Here is a 20406-nt window from a genome sequence, read left to right as displayed (position 1 = left end):
ATACACAGAGGCTATGAGTCTAAAATGATTTTACAAAGGTTATGGCTGCAGGCGAAAAAAATTACAAACATACTGACTACGTCTTGGTGAGGATGCACTTCCGGTGTAGAGTCAGCATTGCCAATTGCTTACATTGAAAGCGACCATGACATGACTTGCTGATGTTAACCATAACACTTCGTCCGAGGAAAACCTAGACGCATGGCACAAGCATCTGAGGCATCAATAGGCCGAAAATGTGCACCACTTATATTTCTAGATGCTGACCAAATAAACCTAGATAGGCTCCTTGATCACCACCGTCAACACGCAGTAAGATACACAGCCAGCAAGATCAACAAAATTTGACCACCCGATCCTCGGAGAAGAGGTAGAGGCTGCAACAAAGGCACTAAAGAAAGGGAAGTCAGCTGGGGCACACAAAATATAGCGGCATAACTTTAGATATCCTCACAACAATCTGGAACAAAATTTGGGAAATCGGAAAATGGTCCACACCATGGATCCAGTCTCTGATCATCACGTTTCCTAAGGAATGGAATCTGAAACTGTGCCAGAACTACCGAACAAAACAACTATGTTATCCAAGCAAGGTTGTGCTTAAGATCATCCACAGTAGGCTGAAACCTCTAGCAGAATACACCTTTGCTGAAGAAAGGCATGCTTCAGAACATGACGTAGCACTATAATACAGATCTTCAACCTTCGAACCCTTTGTAAATAGTATATGCAGCATTAACATGATCTCATTCGTGTCTTCAATGACATTAATAAGGCTTTCGACAAGGTACGGCATGCAGCCTTATTGGCCCCCATGCGGACATACATTGAAACACGAAACTAATCAGCACCATAGAATACATGCATGACAAGGATACTAATGCAATCCTCTCCAATGGAAGAATATGAGATTGGTTCAGAACCACAGTCGGAGTCTGACGGGGAATGTCTCCTCTCGACCACGCTTTTCAACATCTACCTGGAAGGTATCATTTTTGATGCCTTGGAAGACCACGAGGGCAGGCAGTGTAAGTACTGGAGGCAGAACAATCACCAACCTGCGCCTGTTTGATGTTATTGATGGGATATCGGGGGATGAACAAGAACTGGAAACTCAGTGAACCTTTTCAAGCAAGCATCATTAAGGGATGGGACATAGATCAATGGTCAGACTAATAAAAACAGCCCGAGTGGCGTCCAAAAGGAAATAAGAGTTGTTGTTGTTGTTGTTGTAGGGTTTAACGCCATTTTCAGCACACGATAGGCTATGCATGGCGGCCACTATTAATGGTGGAGGAAGAACTCGGTAAAATCTCGGAAAGAACCACCGACCCTCGAGAAGCTACTGGCAAGCTTTCTCACATATCCACATTGGCCGAATCCGAGACTCGAACCTATGCAGACAGAGGTGAGATGGCAGTGATCCGTAACGGAGAGCGCTTTAGACCACTCGGCTACTCGGGGACCCGGAAATAAGAGTAAATAGACATAAGATGTTCACAGCGACAAGTACCTAGTCACTATTGCCTTTGATGATGGTTCTAAACCTAATGTTCTGTCCATGTTTGCTCAGACAACAGCTGCAAAGGCTAGGACGAAACCCCATTTGGTTGGACTGCACCATCACGCTTGGGTCCAAGATAAAGCTTATGCACTCCCTCGTCATGTCCATATTTATGAATGCATGTCAGACATAGACCCATACAGCAGAACTAGAGAGTGAGAAATCCATGCCTTAGCGATGAGATGTTATCGAAGGATCCTGAAAAAATAATACTTATACCAAGTATCTAATGAGGATGTGCGTATTGGAATCCATGGTACAATTGGACCATTTAAAGATCTGCTCACCACTGTAAAGAAACTCCAACTATGACTGTATGGTCAAGTCACACGCTCATCTGGTCTGTCAAAGACAATCCTACAGGGCACAAGGAGAGGAAAGAGAAAGTGAGACAGACTGTGGAAGATATGGGAATAACATATAAAAGACAGGCAAAGACTTTTCCAAATCCCAAGAAACATCGGAGAACAGGGCGAAAAGGAGAAAGATTGTCGAAAAGTCATCAGTGGTGCCACTACGACTAGCTGTGTTACTGGAGAAATGAATACAAGTATGAAAATGATTGCATAAATCAAAGACCAAAAATCGCTACTAAAATTATATTCACGAAAGAAGATAAGACACATTTCCAATACACCAACATAGGTTAATGTTAGTTACAGCCTCCAAAGTAAAAAACAATCACGATCATTTAACCGATAAGAACGATTGTCAGTACACAACGAGTGTAATTTGCAGATATCTGTTTGTACCTCTAATTACTTATAACTTTGTCGGGATACATATATATGTTTACATTGATGATAAAGGACACGAATCAAGGGATGACATTAAAAATAATATGAAAACTACATTTAATTTAGTGAATATAATGTACTAGATATATTTGAATTAGGATATTGTTATAAAGAAGACAATTAGATTTGCAAAGTTGGAAGATCGTGAGACAGTCTTTAGAACACAGCTGAAGGAATTCTAAAAATTATGAAAAATTCACAGAAAACATGACATTTTGTGAACATGCAACAAAAATATTTTAGAAAAGATGTATATCCAAATGAGTAAATGGACGATGTTAAATATTTAAAAGAACAATATTACAATTGTATTCCAGTCTAGGATTATGGATAACAGAAGGGAATAACCAGTATATAAAAATGTCATGAAACGTTTCAAATTAAAATCAGAACGCGTCTTACATGACTCCTACTTGAAGAAATACATTTTAATGTTGTGATACATTTTATTAGGTATTTAGAAATGCCTGCACATTTACATGTTGGGTCCAGCACCGTATTACAGAGTACCAGAACTAACCCATAATGTTATTTTGAAAAAACGAAAGTAGACTTAGAGTTGTTTACAGACTTTTAAATTTTCTTAATGATACAGTCAGCAAGTATATAAAGAATATGATCTCACATTGATACGCTAGAACAAATCATGAGAAAAATGTCGGTGATGAAGGTACATTGAGAGATGACGTAGAATGCAATATGACAACGTCAAAGCATGCAAATAAAATCAAAAGATGTGAATGGTTGGGTCATGAGCAAATACATACCTATAAAGCAGTTTAAATGGGCAAACAAGCCACAAACACAAATGAAATCTAATGTCTTGGACATTTTAAGAAAGTTTCAAAGGTATTTTATAACTAGATGTATCGGTTCTAAAACGGTTACATAGTTATTTCAAAGATAAACCGTTATCTCCATAATAATGAATCAGAAAAGAATCTGATATATCACCACAGAAGAGATCTGTGTACAAAACAAGCATAGATATCATTGGTAAACATCTATTATCGTAATTGTATGTTGTATAAAAACGATACAATATATTGGTAAACATCTATTATCGTAATTGGATGTTGTATATAAATGATACCATATAAAATCGCGTTATTGAAGTATGGATAAAATCTTACGTTGAATTAAAAATCTGAGGACGAGAAAATTGAACTAGTGACTTTGGAAATAATTTCTTCAAACTCATGAATATATCTGGATTTATTAAACTGATGGAAAATTCCGTGGGTGAGTAAAGTTATGTTGTTCGAAAAAGGTTTCAGATCTCAAAAGGATTTATTACTTCCACGAAGAACAATAATATATAAACATTTGGAGTTCGTCGGTTGAAAGAACACGACAAAACTCTTTGATGATGGCTTGGCTCTGCTTGACCTATGTACGTGGCAGATCTATAATTTCCATTATAATAACTTTAAGCCAGTGTACAAGTAAAGGATGATGTTGTTAATGACATACATGTTCGTTCACGTACTGTTGTCTGCATCCAATTATAAAACACATTTTGAGAACAAGATGAACTACTCTATAATCAAACCAATATTCAGCCTAAATAAAGTATGTTTCATAAAGGAAAGTACAGTTTATAGTCTGATCATCAAATCCGAATTTCATAGAAGAGTTAGCAAATAACTGAAATCACTCCACAACCAGACAGCATTCCTTCTTTTATCCAATTGTCCTTAAACGTCTTCGATTTCCAGTACATCAAATTGTAGGCCTTAATGTTATATTTATATATCAGTATTTACGATAGCATCAGATGGCATGTTGAAATCTCTTACACTGCATCCCTTCATTGCTTCATACCCTCTTACTCTATTGCACATTTCTTAATAATATATGTCACACTCACAAACTAAACCGCCATCTAAAATCCATTCTTTTACAATTAATCGCGGTGAATGAAGAGACAGATCAATAATTCTTTCTCTCAAGTGATGTAGTCATGCAAGAAAGGGAATTCCTTTTTTGTTTTAGTCAACATATTTAGCCAATGAATTTAAAGTAATTGCATCGTATATCACTGAATTCTGTTAATCGAGTTTTCTTGGCATTATATTTACCATAAATAAAGTATGGGCGTATTGTCCGCTTTGTAATTACGAATCCTTTATTACCCAATGTGTATGTGTTACTTCATTTGAATTATCGTAACACGTAAATCTTATTGATCTGCATACTGTGTCGTTTGCGAATTGTCAGCATCCATTATTGACTCTGGTTTAGTTAGGGCAACTTATGACTATTTAAAGACGGACGCCATGTAAAATGTCCCCTTCACAGCAGTTTGTTTGTCAACTGTTGGGTAATGCATAATCAGATCCGTTCCAAATTTTTTTTGTATCGTTCATGGTTGACAGGGTATTTGATTGTCTTATATGATTGGGACTTTTCCATATTAACATTATGTCAAATTTCACAATGCATAATGCTGTCGGATATAATGGTGTCTGCTTGCCGTTAGCATTTGTAATTTTATCGACACTGACAAGTTCGCATGAATTATGAATGTTGCACATAATGAATATTGGGAATGGTTCCTGCTTCTCGCAATCGGGTGCAATTATTCCTCTCGTATATATATTCATGTACTAATTCGACTGCCTTGTAATCCAAAACAAATTTCTTAATGTTTTTAATATCGAACAGCTTTTGATATTTAAACTAACAATTGTATTGTGTTCATATAGCTTGTTTGCATCTTAATGCGCTCAACGACTGCACAACGTATTGTACGGATCAGTGGTATATCAGCAGTCCATGAGTGCCAAGCTGAAATATTATGGCACTATAAACAGTAGTTGATAGTTCGTTATCAAAAGACCATGTGCGCCAAAGTTGAGCGTTATGCGGAATGATCAATCACCGCTTCGATTAAATGTTCTAGCCTTCGCCTTATGTGAGAAATTACACTCGTCCTGAATTCAAATATTAGTAATCCATATAGCAATATACATCAATGTCATTAATGTGATATTATCACACAACTATGTCGTGCCAATCGATTTCCTGTTTTAACTAATCCCTTTAGGAATTAACAGCAAGTCTTTGTACTAATTTCTGTTTAATTAAGTATTGAGCGCCATTACGTTTTCTTTAATTTATTTTGTTTATGTATCATTTTGAGGATTACGTATTGCAAGCATCATTTTTAAAATCGAGTTTCGTTTCGTTGCGTTTCGAATGCATATTTTTCAGTTGTAAGCATTTCTTGCAAATAATTTAAGTTGTTTTACACACGTATCCTGTCATCTAATAGTACTTAATACTACTTTATAATGGACTAATAATATCAAATGGCTCTCTGTCAACATATTCTTTAAGTTCATCTGTAAGCGTTACGTGGGATACTTATCATTTTGACTTTCTCAACCATGTTGCTTCATATCGCTCTTTAAGTACTTCTACTTCTTCCAATTCAAAAAGTAAAGTGTTCCAGAGATTACCCTAATTTATCCATGTCACTCTCAACCGTATCCATCTATGAGTTTAACCGTTCTTCAGTAGGGTATAGGTACTGTTGAATGTCCGGAATTGCACTTCTCTTTCTCGTACAGTCTGCTAGGTATTAGACAGGATATTAAATCTCTGCTTAGCAAGTGATATGCCTCTAAAATGGTTTGATGTCATATTCAGAATGTTTATGTAAGTCTTGGATTTTAGTTGTTCTATAGCTGCTAGTTTGCTCAATAGCTTATGTTTGTTCTTTTGATGTGTTAATATATTTCAAATTAGTAGCATTCAAAGTCTTTGTACGATCTATCTTGCCACAACAGTTGATTTCACCGGATCAGCTAATACGGTAGTTATTTAAGTTGAAGTCATTGTTCATTCATTGGCTAATGATTGCATTTTACGCCTATGTTTCTCAATGGATTTAAATCTAGAATCACTATGATCTTTTAAATGTATCTCGTCCATGTTCTTCACGCGGAAAATATTTCTTAGCGGTACAACATAAATCTGTTACTTTCCAGTCCTCATCTTTAATACTAATTCTCAATCTGTAAACGATATTCCTAGGGACTTGCTTGTTATGACCATTAGCAGTATATGAAATAAAGTTACCATCAGAATCACTTTCAGCATGTACGTATTCTTGCAAACGCGAATAATAACAAACAGTGGATGTCTGAATGCATGTCTGGTTATTGAATTCTAACATTTAGAATTGTAGATGGTTATGGGCAGTGTATAATTATTCTCAGAAATTACAACAACTATTGAGTTGTACTTCAACCATTCGATGTATATATTGTGATCTTTGTCATTATTTGCTGACACACATTCTTTGGCCTTCTCCGTGTACATTTCAAGGCTATAAACGCTATATGTGATTAAAATATTCTTTGTTTCTTTCATGTTGCTAATGTAACAGAAAATAGGAAGAAAAAATTATTCTCTGCAATGAAATTGATAGTTTTTCCAATTTTATTATTCTTCGGTGATTCTGCAATCGTACAGTAAATGAAACCGGCCAGAATACAGACAGCTGTGAGGAACAGCTGTTCAGTTAAATAGTATCCAAAACCAGCTTTGGATTTACGTTGATACCTCCGTTATTATAATAGAAACTCTGTGTCTCGTAAGCCTCTCTCAACTCTCTTTCTCCTTTAACTTGTTTCCTCTCCTCTCCTAAAGTCTTGTTCAACTCCTTAATATCATAACTTGTTTGTTTTCTTCCTGAGTGTATACTATTTAGCTAATAGTATTTATTATATTCTGAAACTATCACAATTAACTCCTCTTGAATGATCCAATTATGTATTGCCTTCCTTATCAATACTGTTCAAGTAAGTCAGTTAATGTTGGATATATCGACCTCTAAAATATGTTTTGTTCAAAGTCATGATTGTAATTAACTGTAAGAACTGGTTAAACATTTACATGATAAATAGTGCTATGTTATATGTCTCATTTATACTGCATATTTGTGAAATATCAGATCCTTTCTGGCATTTAATTTGGTTGTATTTTAGAGGTTTGTTTTAATAAAGTTAACTTTATTGTACATTAGCGCAACACTTGAAAGAGTTATGCTGCCATAAAACCAGTAATACATTTGTTTGACCTTGCTTTAGTTTAGCGGTCAACATGATTTTTAGACAACGTTGATTTATTTTGCTCCTGTCCGAACCTATCTGGATTGATATCTTTAAATTGCGGTGAAGGTTTATCCAGATCATCTAGCATGTACAACTCTAAGAAGTTTACTCAATTGCTTTTCGTTTGATTCTTTGTTTGCTTGCTAGTTTATTTAGCTCTTCTAATGGTATGCATTATTTCTCTTTAGCTTCTTCATCTCCCCGTTTTAAATACTTACTCTAGTGGTAATCAATTGACAAGCTATCGTCCGTCCTACCACACTTAGATTTAAATCTTTCATCATTAGTGATTTCAAAAAATGTAATGGTACCCCATGGAACAGCTGCAATCACCTTCATGGTTATATGTACAATGATGGCACTTTGCTTGGCTCAACTATGGCCGACGTTTTCCATCGCTTATATAATAATCGAAGCTGCATACAATTGAAGTTGCTGATATTATTCCATATATCCGAGGGTAAAGCCCTCATTATAAAGTAGCTCGATTAGCTGCCAATGGAGTGGGGATATAGGTGCATCAACCATCTTACTACTGACTTTAAAGAAAATGTATGTATTTTATCACCTTCATAATTAATGTACTTAATAAAAATAGCTAAAAGTTAGTAACTTACAGCTTGCAATTATTATTGGGCACTTCTGTTTGTCCATTGGGAACTTTTCCAACCTCATATGGCAACTAAGAGTTAAGGAGAGTCTGAAATCAGATTAAAACAATGCTGAAGTAAATCCCGGGAACAAGAAAAAGAAGAAAAGAGTGAAGAGACGTAAGCAAATGAAACGATCATTGAGATGATACTTAAGATAATCCGTTTGTGTAAAATCAACGCCTACTCGCAAGTCGAAGTTATGTGATCATGCATTTGAACTCATTGATGATAATAGCATCTGGGAGGTGGAGTATTTACCTTTTTCATAAATTGATGCTGTGAAATAGTTAATGTTCCAGGAAATCCAAAATCACTTCCAAACTTATAGATTGGGGAACATTTTCTTGCGTTACTCCTAGCTGAATACCCAATCTCCAAGTAATAATAGAAGATTATAAGAGGATGGGAAAAGTACGATGTCACTGATTGTCCATAATATAACAACTGAATGATTATTTAAACATTCATCAACTTTCCACCCATAGAAATTCATAATTCGTCTGTTCAAATATACAAAGAAATGTACATCTTGGAGAGTTTCGGCAACAGATTTACAACACCCATGGTAACTCTTCGTGGACTTATCATTCTTTATCACAGTACTTTTATTGCGATTATCAAAATTATAAAAATAATGTTATTGTTTTGTTTGCTTTTTCATTATTGAATGAAGAACAGAAGACGGAACCATGTCGCTTTATGTCCAATCTCTCCAGATATAAAAATCAAATGTAAATTTTACAGGATTCCTGAAACCCTGATAACTGGAAATCAATTACACATTGCTTGAACAGCCGTGAGACACGGATACATGCATGGTGTGTTTCATTGCATCCAAAATAAAATGAGGATCAATCAGGACCGGATTAAGGGAGGGGACTTACGAATTTAAGAGGGGGAGGGGGTTCATAGATCTACAAATACTGAAATCAGTCATTAAACTGCCCTTGCTATGTGTGCCATTATTATAGCTATATAGTTTATGTATTAGACGGTTTGTTGTGGTTCAAAACAAATGTAATTCTTTCCATGGCAACCAAGGGACTCTCATAACAAATGGGGTCCGGGGTACGTGGCCTCTATGCCCAAACCCTTGTGAATCCGGCCCTGGTTTCAATTCTTTTAATTGCAAATAATTTAACATGCTGGAAGATTATAGGAGCTAGCACACACAAAATGTATCCTGTGAAGTCGAAATACGTACAATGCATACTCATGTTGGTCGAAATACGTACAATGCATACTCATGTTGGTCGAAATACGTACAATGCATACTCATTTTGGTCGAAATACGTACAATGCATACTCATGTTGGTCGAGAAAGATAAACACTACTCAACTCATTCCATACCTCATGCTGTACAGAACCGTTCCATTGCGATACAGATGCATCAGTTTATTGGGAACTGTAACCGTATGGAAAGACGCTCTCTTCTCGTTGGCGAAGTACGTGTCGGGTACCCAGACTTTGTCAATCAGTTTTGTGTCTAATTCCAGCCATGGCAGCGTGGAGCGGTTACCGTAAACAAGTCTAGGATCTAGCCAGGATTGGCGGAAGAATACGTCGAGGGAATACTCCTAAATACGAGCAATATCATTAAACAAAATCTAGGCGTATTACCAATTGTTAGGTAAGAAACGATTAATGTCATCATAACTCATACTGGCAAACATGAACACTATTCCGTATTGCTTTTGCAATAAAAGAGCTTAAATGAAGGCCCTAAGTGCTTGAGAATAATATTTCATAATGTATTTTAAATAGAACAGCTTTAATAATCCCATATCGCAAGGCAACAACTTTCCATTTGTATTTTGTACGGCGATGCAAAGTACAGGATGCAATTTGTGACAATATTTGTAATGTTAAAAATTTAAGGATTTTAAGGACGTTTTCTTTGTGATTCTCTCGCACTCAGACTCATCAAGCAGAAAGTAATAGTGAAATTTCTTCACCAGCTGCATGTCATGTATGTGTGTTTGTGTTTTTCTTGCATATGCAGTAACATAGAAACATCGTTAAACCGAAACAATTTTTTCTGGTCACCAGGTTTTTCTTTTTAATAGTCCTAAATTTCAATTCTTCACTAAAACGCACTCCACAAACCGAAGCTAGATAGCTGACAGAACCTCAGTGCGAGTTTAGGTAACATTCGCGAAATATCACAAGGCCATTTGTGAAGTTAAACAAAGTCCGGCAGATGCACTGACGCACAGTACACCTGACTAAAATGACAGCGTTCAAAGATAAGTGTCGGTATTATAGTACCTGTTCTTGTGCAGATCAAGGATTATGTTTCTTTGTTCTATACACCTAACTGATCCTCAATCAACTGACTTGAAGGACATGAACGATCTGTCTCATTATATATTAAATATGAAAACATCAGTAAAATGAAAACCCATCAAAACCGAGGCATTTGCTTAGTCCCACTGGATTTCGGATTTGAGAGGTATCACTCTACTGTTAAACTGTCTGTGAAGAAATTTCGATACGACCCTAAGTGAACCCCATCTGGAATTATATTTCCAAGTTGGCTAGTATATCACAATGTTTGATGTAATTCCGATTAGTACTGTATGAAAGAAAATACGAAAAATTGACGGAAAGATTGACTGGCGGAGGAAATGAGGTAACTCAAATTGTCAACGACGGTTACTTTGGACAGCACTGGAATATAAAAATACACACAACTGCATACAAAGTGAGTTATTACAATTTCAAAGACTTGATTTGTGTTATTTATTAACAACGTTGTCTTCTGTGGTTGCTATTGCAAATAGAGATACAGCGTGGAACGTTTAAAAAATCAATTTTAATTCAATCATAATAATACAAAAGCGGAGCATAAAATACGAATCAATTATGTAGATGCATCTGGGATGTAGTGCATGTGATATAAAAAAAAATTGTTCCAATACAGATAACATCATTTTTGATAAAACAAATAAACTATGTTTCGCTTGAAGATATAATTTCCATTAGATTGACTTTATAATCATATTTGATATTGATTCAACAATCTAATATTTACGTTTTCACGAGACAACTCCAGTGGTTAGAGTGTCAACCTCGGATGCGGGAGGTCGCGGATTCTAACGCCGGCCGTACATGCAGTAGCCTAGCTTGGAGCTCATCATTAAGACGTTATTGTTATACAGGTCGGCCTGGTGTCAGGATAATGTAACTGGTTGAGACATGATGCTTGATGTCTGCGGCAAGATGCCCCAAGTGCTAGATATCACTATAAACTGTCACACTGCAGACAACGCAGCTATATGACTGAATTTTGTTTCAAGCTATGTTACAACGCACGCACACATATACGTTATCACATTCCAGTAAAAAGTTATTTAAGAAAGACAGTGAAGTAATCGTTGATTGACAAAATATACAAAATGCACAATGCACTCTGACAGATTTAAGTCATTAAGATAGTCAAACAGTCAAATGTATAAACGCATTAACCAAATGAGCCTCGTCCAAAACGAGATCGTCAAAATGATCCACCAATGAACACAGTGAAATATTCTCAGGGTTAAATCAAGGGATGGTTTCATGTATAGACGGGCAGATGGATGGATGGATTTATATAGCTGAAAACAACATTGACACATGTACTTTATAAATATACCGAGATAGTAAGCAACATGTTAGAGCCGGGCTAGTCAAACTTGATTAAACCTTAGCCATATGTGTTATATATGTCTATAGTGATATATTTGGGATACAGTAGCATTACAAACTAAAAAATATACTTACTAGACCACTAAGATTTTTCGATGCTATAAAAATTGCAAATCATTAAACCAGTGATGTTTATGTATCACTATCTTATTTAATGATATGACAACACCAAATTTAAAATATATTTACTAAACCAGCAGATTTCAGTACAGTAATACATTATCGTCTTCTATGCTTTCACATGAAAGTAAACATTCCATAGCGTATATAGGCCGCGACGTGTAGGCGTATATAGGCCGCGACGAACTTGAACAATATATCCTTCTCTATGTTCCAAGTGATCTCACTCAGTGCCATCCCAATTTGACTGAGAGAAATCCCGTGAGGTATCTGATACCTTCTATGTAGCCATGTTTCGGCTCATTCTGCAAGCATTCAAAGATTTCGATTCGAAGAGATCTGTTAATCAACGACGTCACATAGCAAATTGCAACATTGTAATAACGATTTTTGAAATGTAAATAACTCTATCATTGATAAATATGTCATATGTCTATTTAATTTGCTTGTTGTTCATCTTTCCAAACTCTATTGCAGTTAACATTTTGCCAGTCATCTTTTGGTATATTACATTTTGTAATGGCAATAGTCAGTTCCTTTCTATTCTCTGTAGAAATAGTTATACTATTTTCTATGTTTTCGATGTCTGTCAGGTCCATTTATCACTATTTAAATAACCTTCAAATTGATGACGATTTTGAGATTTCATTTTGAAACCATATGTGTGACATATTGACGAGACAGAACCTAAACATCCGTTAGAATCTACTGCTTTTGAAAGAGAGCCAATAGAAGTACCCGAGGATATTGAGCGTTGAACAATAGACACAAATGAGTCGTTTGATGACAAGTAATAAAATCTGAGATGACACAGCAACATTCAAAGTGGGGAGCTTCCACCTTCAATAAAAAAGAGTATTCAAATTAATAAGATGAAAGAGAACGGATGGGTTATGTACAATTGCAGTAGCTCTTGTTAATCCGTAATAGACCCAACGCAATCTGATGTTAAAATGTATGGAAAATAGATTGAAAAGTTAGACAAGACATCAGCGAAGAAACAGACCCAAACAAAAATTATGTACTTAGTTTGAAACTGTTGGAAGTAATAAAGCCCATTTATTAAGAAATGAGAGACATTTTTATAGATTTTAGAGAAAACAGTGCAAAATTAAATTATAAAAACAAAAATCAGGAAAAAGCTGATGTTTAAAGAAAATGGTATAACAATAGCTGCTACAGTCACTGTAAATTATGACTGTATAAATTATTACCATGTCTGTAGCCAAGTTTGCAAAATGTTTAGTAGTTTGTGGAGGGAATGTAATCCAACGGGAGATAAAGACGACTCGTTCCTTCAAAACGTAAAAGGTCTTTAAAACATTGCTAATTATTTATTTGCTTCAGTTAGTGATCAGGGCAACATCAACTTTACCAGGAACTTTTGGTAATTTGACAAAGTGGTTGGCTATGAGTGCTAGACATGTTATTTTCTTTCTAGCTTAAGATTGTTTTTTCTATGTTTTGGTATTACTGAATTGTTATTTGAGTATTTAATCAAATGTGTAAACCGCATGCAGGATTCATGAATCTCGTCAGCTTGATTGGGGAATATATTCGAAAGTACATTATCGTAGATGATTCTGCGATTGTTAATTTGTCGTATTAAGGTCCGAGTACCAAACTGCATTAGTAGATCTGACATTAGGTTGTTCATTGTATAATACGTACTTGCCTCTGGAGTTTCCAATTGACATATGTCATTTAAAAATCCGAGTACCACGTTTCATTAGCAGTTGCAATAGTACGTTGTTTATTGTCTTTGACGTTTTCTAAATTGTCAACTATCATCTACACGTCCAAGTACAAAATCGCATTAGTGGATCTGACAGTTGTTCGTTTATTCCAGGATAAATATTTTCCTGGAAGTTTCCAAATTTCCTCATCATCTAAATGCCCGAGTATCATAATCATCCATCTCATCTACCTAAGTATTTACTTACTATGTCTTCTACTTTCACCGTTGCAATTGTTTTGTTGTTGTTGTTTTGTATTGTCACGGATTATTTATCAGCCTCTGGAACATCTTGCATTACTACATCCATGTTAATAACATAGATTAAACACGATTTAAACGAATCTATGAACATATTTAAAATAATGATGTAGCAAACGATACTATTTATTTAAATGACCGTGTCACTTGGTAACAGAAAAGATACTGTTACCGCCAACAACATAGTTCATTTTCGATTCTGAAGTTAAAGTTGGTGCATACTTTTGAAATTACGTAATAATGTTTTAACCTTGTTCAACTAGTATAAACTTATTAAATAACGTTTTAAGGATGCCTTTAGCTATGAAAAATACTGTGTAATAGAACTTATTTTGAACTTGTGCACCTCAGATGTCTTGAACTATGAAAGAGACTTATATAACTTGTTTTGAACTTGTGCACCTCAGATGTCTTGAACTATGAAAGAGACTTACATAACTTGTTTTGAACTTGTACATCTCCGATGTGTTTAACAATGAAGCAGACTGCATAGTAGAACATGTTTTAAACTTGTGCACATCAGATGCAGGTTTCTTTTTAAAACAAACCTATACTTTTACTTAATCTTGTATTGAACATTGATACATAACCGTCTGCAGATACATAACCGTTTCGCGTGCTGCTTTCTTGTCTGTTGCTCTTTTGATATGAACTGTTTTGTATGTTTCTTACACTTAAAGAAAACAAAACCCTAATCATCAATACACTTTTCCTCTAAGTTCATTATTTTAAACAATGTTCAGCGATACAATGAATTTTGAAATTAGCATTTTATTGTTAATAATTAGATTCCCTATTTACTGTTTCATCCACCACATACAATGTCGATTGGATTTTGTTTCATCCATACTGCGGAGAAAAAAATCTTTCCATATTAATTGATTTTGGTGCATTCTGTTCTAAATATTTGGAACAGAAGATTTTATACCTGAATTAAAAGTGTACATGGAAAAAGCTTTATCAAGAACAAATTTCATTGTCTATAATTGAGTTGGCATAATTGTAAAACTTCTCTGTATCTAGTTTAAAGAGGTTTAAATGTCCTCATGATTGAATCAAGATGTATGCTATTTTATCAAGTTTAATCTTGTTCATATTACCGTGGTACGTCCTTCGAGTTCGAATACGACTGTAACATCTTTATCTGGTTTGGTTTCTTAACATACGTTTAAGTGACCCATTCTTGCCATCTTAAACTCATCCGTTTACTCATGCAGCCCATGTGAAAATGGCCTGACCTCTTGGAATTGCGTCTGAACATCGTCTAGGTTTCGCATGCATACAGCAGGGATCGCAAGACAATGTTTTTGTAGACATTCAGTTATTTTTTTTGTAGACTTGTGTCTCTGCATTTCACACATATGAGCGGAGTCTGCCAAAAGCTACACTTGCTTTATCGATTCCGCTGTTGGTTTCATCACCGATGTGAACTCCACGTGACAGTGTGCTGATTAGATAGGTGACGTTGTCTAGTGTCTGCTCCATTGGATCTAGTACCACAGTCACTGAATACATCATTAAGCACAGCAGAGAACATCATGATGAAGAGAGCTGGGTCAAGACATATATATGCTTGATTCCATTGGTGACTGGTAAAGGTTCGATGACTCATCGTCGTCCACAACACAAGCAAACATGTCATCATCAAAATGTCAAAATATCACGATGAATTTCTCTGGGAAACCAATTTTTTTCAGTGAGCTTCCAAAGGCCTCTACGACTGACTGTGTTAAGGGCTTCTCTCAGGTCGACGAATGTCGTATACAGTTGGGAGTTCTCTTACTGGAATTTCTCCTGTACTTGACGAGATGCAAATACCATAGTCATATTCACACCCACACCCATATTCACAAACAGACACACACAGTGACACACGCACATATACAAAAACATGCAAACTCTTGTACTTTTGCTGCCTGTATTTGTCTCCTCTAATAATATTTTTAACTGCTATCTCTTTTCATTTCTTCCTTAATTTCATTTATTAACCTTTAATGACAATTTCAATCTCATGATCAGCTTAGCACATTTTTCATGTGCATTTTACGAGTGTTATTAATTGATAGTTTGTTCTTTCCCTCAGGCAACGTCGACCAACATAAACTCCATTCCTTTGTGTGCCATGATTTCCATATCAATCACATTCTAGAAATGTATAATCTGTCAAAACCTCAACATGCAAGCTTCTTACTACTCTTATAGCTCTGCATTTCTTCAGCCATATCTGAACTACTTTTATTTAATCGCATTTCATTCAGGCTATTGGTACTTATGTACATGTTATGGTCATTAAATGGTATCGATATTTATGTGTCTTGTCTATAACATTTGGATCAAATCTGTGTGAAATCATTTAAATTAATACCTTTTCTTCTTGTAATGTTTATATCTGCAATACAACTAGCTTTAAATATACTCTTTTGCTGTCCAACCCGGTAAGCGATTAGACATTATAACTGATAAGGAAATATACATTATCTTTCGATGTTGACGTCACTGGTTTCGTGAAGACCTCAGAAAATATTACCATTGCCTCTCTGAAAACTATTAAGTTCAATACAATGTAGCCTATTATCATTATTTCATTTTGCTAAATTTCAAATTTTATGCCATATTTATTATCAAATTCTTGCTGGTCTAGTACTTTTTTAAAAACAACAAAATTGCTAAATAATATACTCTAATCTAACTGGTCTAGTGATGTTTCAGTCTGGATTTTAATTTCTTGCATTCAAACACGAGATGGTCTTATACAAGTATAAATGATTTATCTTGGTAAAACTGGTGTGACTAGCCTGACACTCTCATATTTCTTACTACTTACGAGCAGACGACAAACAGATTCATACCATCATGGCCTCGTTGATAGAGTGTATGTTAATGATGAATATCTGCACAGAGACATTCGTGGGGTGATCTGAAATAAATGAGAAGCTTTAAATCTAATCTTAAATACGTCACATTTTGATTGCAATATCATCTATCTGATATTTCGTCGCGTTTTAATTGTAAGATCGTCTGTCCGATGTCACTGTTAAATTGAAAGATGATCTGTCCGATATTTCGTGACCATTAAATTGTATGATCATCTGTCCGACATTAGCAAGCAAGTTTTGGTTTCTTGCATTGTTTGTGTTGTTTGTTTCACTTTTTATTTCTTTGTTTAATCTTTTCTTTCGAAGATCAACTTGAAGAGTGAATGCTAATATATATATATATATATATATATATATATATATATATATATATATATATATATATATATATATATATATATATATGTGTGTGTGTGTGTGTGTGTGTGTGTGTGTGTGTGTGTATGTGTGCTAAATTAGCTAGCAGTGTATTTAAATATTACCAATTCGTAATGACTGAAAGGTTTTTCCGTGTTTCACGAACTGTTATCTGACTTAATTTATACCGCCTACTCCTATAAAATAGGAACTTGCATGACTGAAAGCTTTGCGATCGATTAAATTAGCGTATTTGCGTTCCAGTATAGCTGGAGTGGGTATGTAACTCCATTAATTTTCACACATGACGCCAGATGAACTTTCTATATTGTACTGGTTTTACGTACGACTCATAACTCATGGTCGAATACCATAAAACTAAACTATTCATAAATAGGAATCCACAAGACGAGAATAAAATATACAAGAAGGCGTGTCATGGAAATTTCGAAATACAGAGAAAATGGAAATGATAAATTTTTTAAAAGTGACAAGATCAGAAAGCAGGGAAAGATATCAACGCTGTCTTGTCATATGATATCATGAGAAGTACATTTCCCAAGTTTATCTTCCCTGACATTAGTGTGTATGCACCGGTTTCAAATGTAGACCTTTTATAAATTACATATTGTTTTTTAAAAATTTTGAAATGTGATTTATACATTTATACAACTACATCCTTTAGTTGTCAGAGGAGGTTGAATGGTCGGTCAGTTTAGCTACTCATACCTTTTTATATATCTGTGTGTGTGTGTGTGTGTGTGTGTGTGTGTGTGTGTACGGTTAGCACATCTAAAAAAACTTGGCTATGTACTGCCGACTAAAAGCTAGGTTGTAGAAATAATTCGATGATCGGGTTGTGTTTCTTGTCTGAAAGGACCTGCAAAAAGAATTGCCTGAGACAATAATAAAGCAAATAATTAATGAGTACTAATACTGAGACGACAATTATGCAGTACATATCTGAATGGTATAAGGATGGCCTTTAACGTACCTACATGCAGACAGACATACAGATATATAGACAGACAGACAGGCACAGACAGACAAACAGAACAGAGACAGACGTACGCACATACATACATACATACAAACATACATACATACATACATACATACATACATACGTACATACATACAGACTTTTAGACAGACGTGCATACATACATACATACATACATACATACATACATACAATGCGTATAACTTGCTTAAAATAAAACTGTCGTGCGTTGATAGGCGTTTAAATCTGGTGAAAACAATAAGTTTTTATGCTAGTATTGAGCAGTTGTAAACTCCTGTCCATTTTTTAATAATAACATGTTACTCTTCCTTCCACTCGGACAGAAATATAGTCGGCATATTGATTGTAGATGTTTGTTTGCGATTCATAAATTTGTTTCCAAGCCACGGGCGGTATTCACTTGTACAAATTATCCTTTAACTGACTAATTATTATTAAATTATCGTTGTAACCCACGTATTCCCTTATACATTATTTAAAGCCTTGAAAATCATCATTGGCAAAATCGATAATATGGAAAGTATTGTTTGCATGGTTTCATTTCATTCGTAATTTTCTCTTAGCTTCCAAATATTCACACTTTACAGAAAACCATTATTACAACACAAAAGGATAAAGAACGCATGCGTAATATAATGCATTATATACTTCGGTTTACTACCTTGCAACGTAAGTTTAAACCCCAGATAACCATCACCTGTCTTTGTTTTCTTAAAACTGATTGTTATATGATGTTATCTAAATGGCTTGACAGTTGTTTATCTGGCATTATATATGTTATCTAAATGGCTTGACAGTTGTTTATCTGGCATTATATATGATATCTAAATGGCTTGACAGTTGGAAATCTGGCACTACATATGATATTATCTAAATGGCTTGATAGTTGTATATCTGGCATTATATATGATATCTAAATGGCTTGACAGTTGGATATCTGGCACTACATATGATATATAAATGGCCAGACAGTTGGATATTGGGGTCTAATTACATTTCCTCCACAGTTACTGGCAGTATCTGTGACACGAGATAACAGTTAAAACTAACGGGAGATTATATGTTGTCAAAAGCATGGAATAGGTAACCGAGGGATGTAATTACTTTGCACAATATTATCTATGTACAATGGTTCAGCTCTGTAATTGCACGTTGTGACTTTATTTGCTTCCTTGTGGCTTTTAAAATATTGACTCGTTTCTAAAACAACAAGAACTTGGCAGCAGAAACATTTATTGCTTCTGGGATTCGAAAATTTAAATCCGTTTTATGTTTTAGAGAGAGAGAGAGAAAGCGACAGAGACAGACAGAAAGGCAGATGTAGAGACAGAGAGAAAATGGAAACTATAAGGCATGTATGTGCATAGCAAAGAAACGGATATTGATATGCTGCAAGGAGATTATTTAAGTGTAGACTCTTGCCCTAATTTTATCAACACAAGCCTTTGTTTTAATCTGAACTTAAGACATTTCATTAGTCAGTTTTAAGTCAGTCTTAAATTTAAAACGTCAGATAGCTGAACTTAAATATAAGACTAGACTTACGTTTTGTTGGTAAAATTGTCCTTGTAGGCTACACAAAGGAACAACACTTCAGGAGATACATAGTGTATTCTTACAACATCTGGTGCCGTCTCAAAATTTTCATGAAGATTTTTCTAAATACCCATATTCTTATGCAATGATTTAAGGACAGCATGAAGGTGAATATATTAAATTTCTATGCAGTCGCATTTACCCGCAAACAGCGGTAATAAAAAAGACATATACATTGGGTAACTCCATAGTTTTGATCAACATATGAAAAATAATATGACAAAGGGATTTAATTAAGGTCTCGTTAATATTTTATTGATTGTAAAATATTCAGTATTTTTTATAACTAGGGTCAGTTGGTAAATTCAAGATGAACCAATATGGCTCAAAACAAACGATTCCAGACATAAATATTGTACTGGTCATTGTTAAAATATTTTCCATTTCCCGCTCGCCATCCATCTCACATATTTCTTTCTACTACAAATATATAATATACTGGGTGACTTTTAACTTTTCCTGCATGAATCTAATATGCAGAAGAAAACACAATGTGCCTTAGAGTCTCACTGATTTTTTCTTTATCGATAAAAGCCCTAAGTAATTTTCTTTTTCCCTTTTAATAAGTCCTGTGGGTATTATTTACACCTGCTACCAGATATTCACAGTCCT

At 35.0% G+C, this 20406-nt stretch overlaps 1 protein-coding gene across 2 annotated transcripts in view; it reads right to left on the bottom strand.

Annotated features, from left to right (window-relative positions):
* LOC149796881 (glycine receptor subunit alpha-2-like) overlaps positions 1-20406 on the bottom strand; it is a 92770-nt gene that overhangs the window by 20626 nt on the left and 51738 nt on the right. For both annotated transcript variants that reach the window (XM_089961534.1, XM_089961533.1), the window contains exons 4-6: positions 16791-16858; positions 9489-9715; positions 8102-8184 (exon numbers count right to left, since the gene is read on the bottom strand). In XM_089961534.1, coding sequence (XP_089817660.1) covers positions 8102-8184; positions 9489-9715; positions 16791-16858 — 378 coding nt within the window. The remainder of the gene's footprint in view (positions 1-8101; positions 8185-9488; positions 9716-16790; positions 16859-20406) is intronic.

The sequence above is a fragment of the Sinohyriopsis cumingii genome, chromosome 6 (genome assembly GCF_028554795.1).
Source record: "Sinohyriopsis cumingii isolate HCF-2022 chromosome 6, ASM2855479v2, whole genome shotgun sequence".
Classification (NCBI taxonomy): Eukaryota; Metazoa; Mollusca; class Bivalvia; order Unionida; family Unionidae; genus Sinohyriopsis; species Sinohyriopsis cumingii.
Note: the sequence above shows the minus strand (reverse complement) of the source record. Positions and strands in the feature narration are given on the sequence as shown.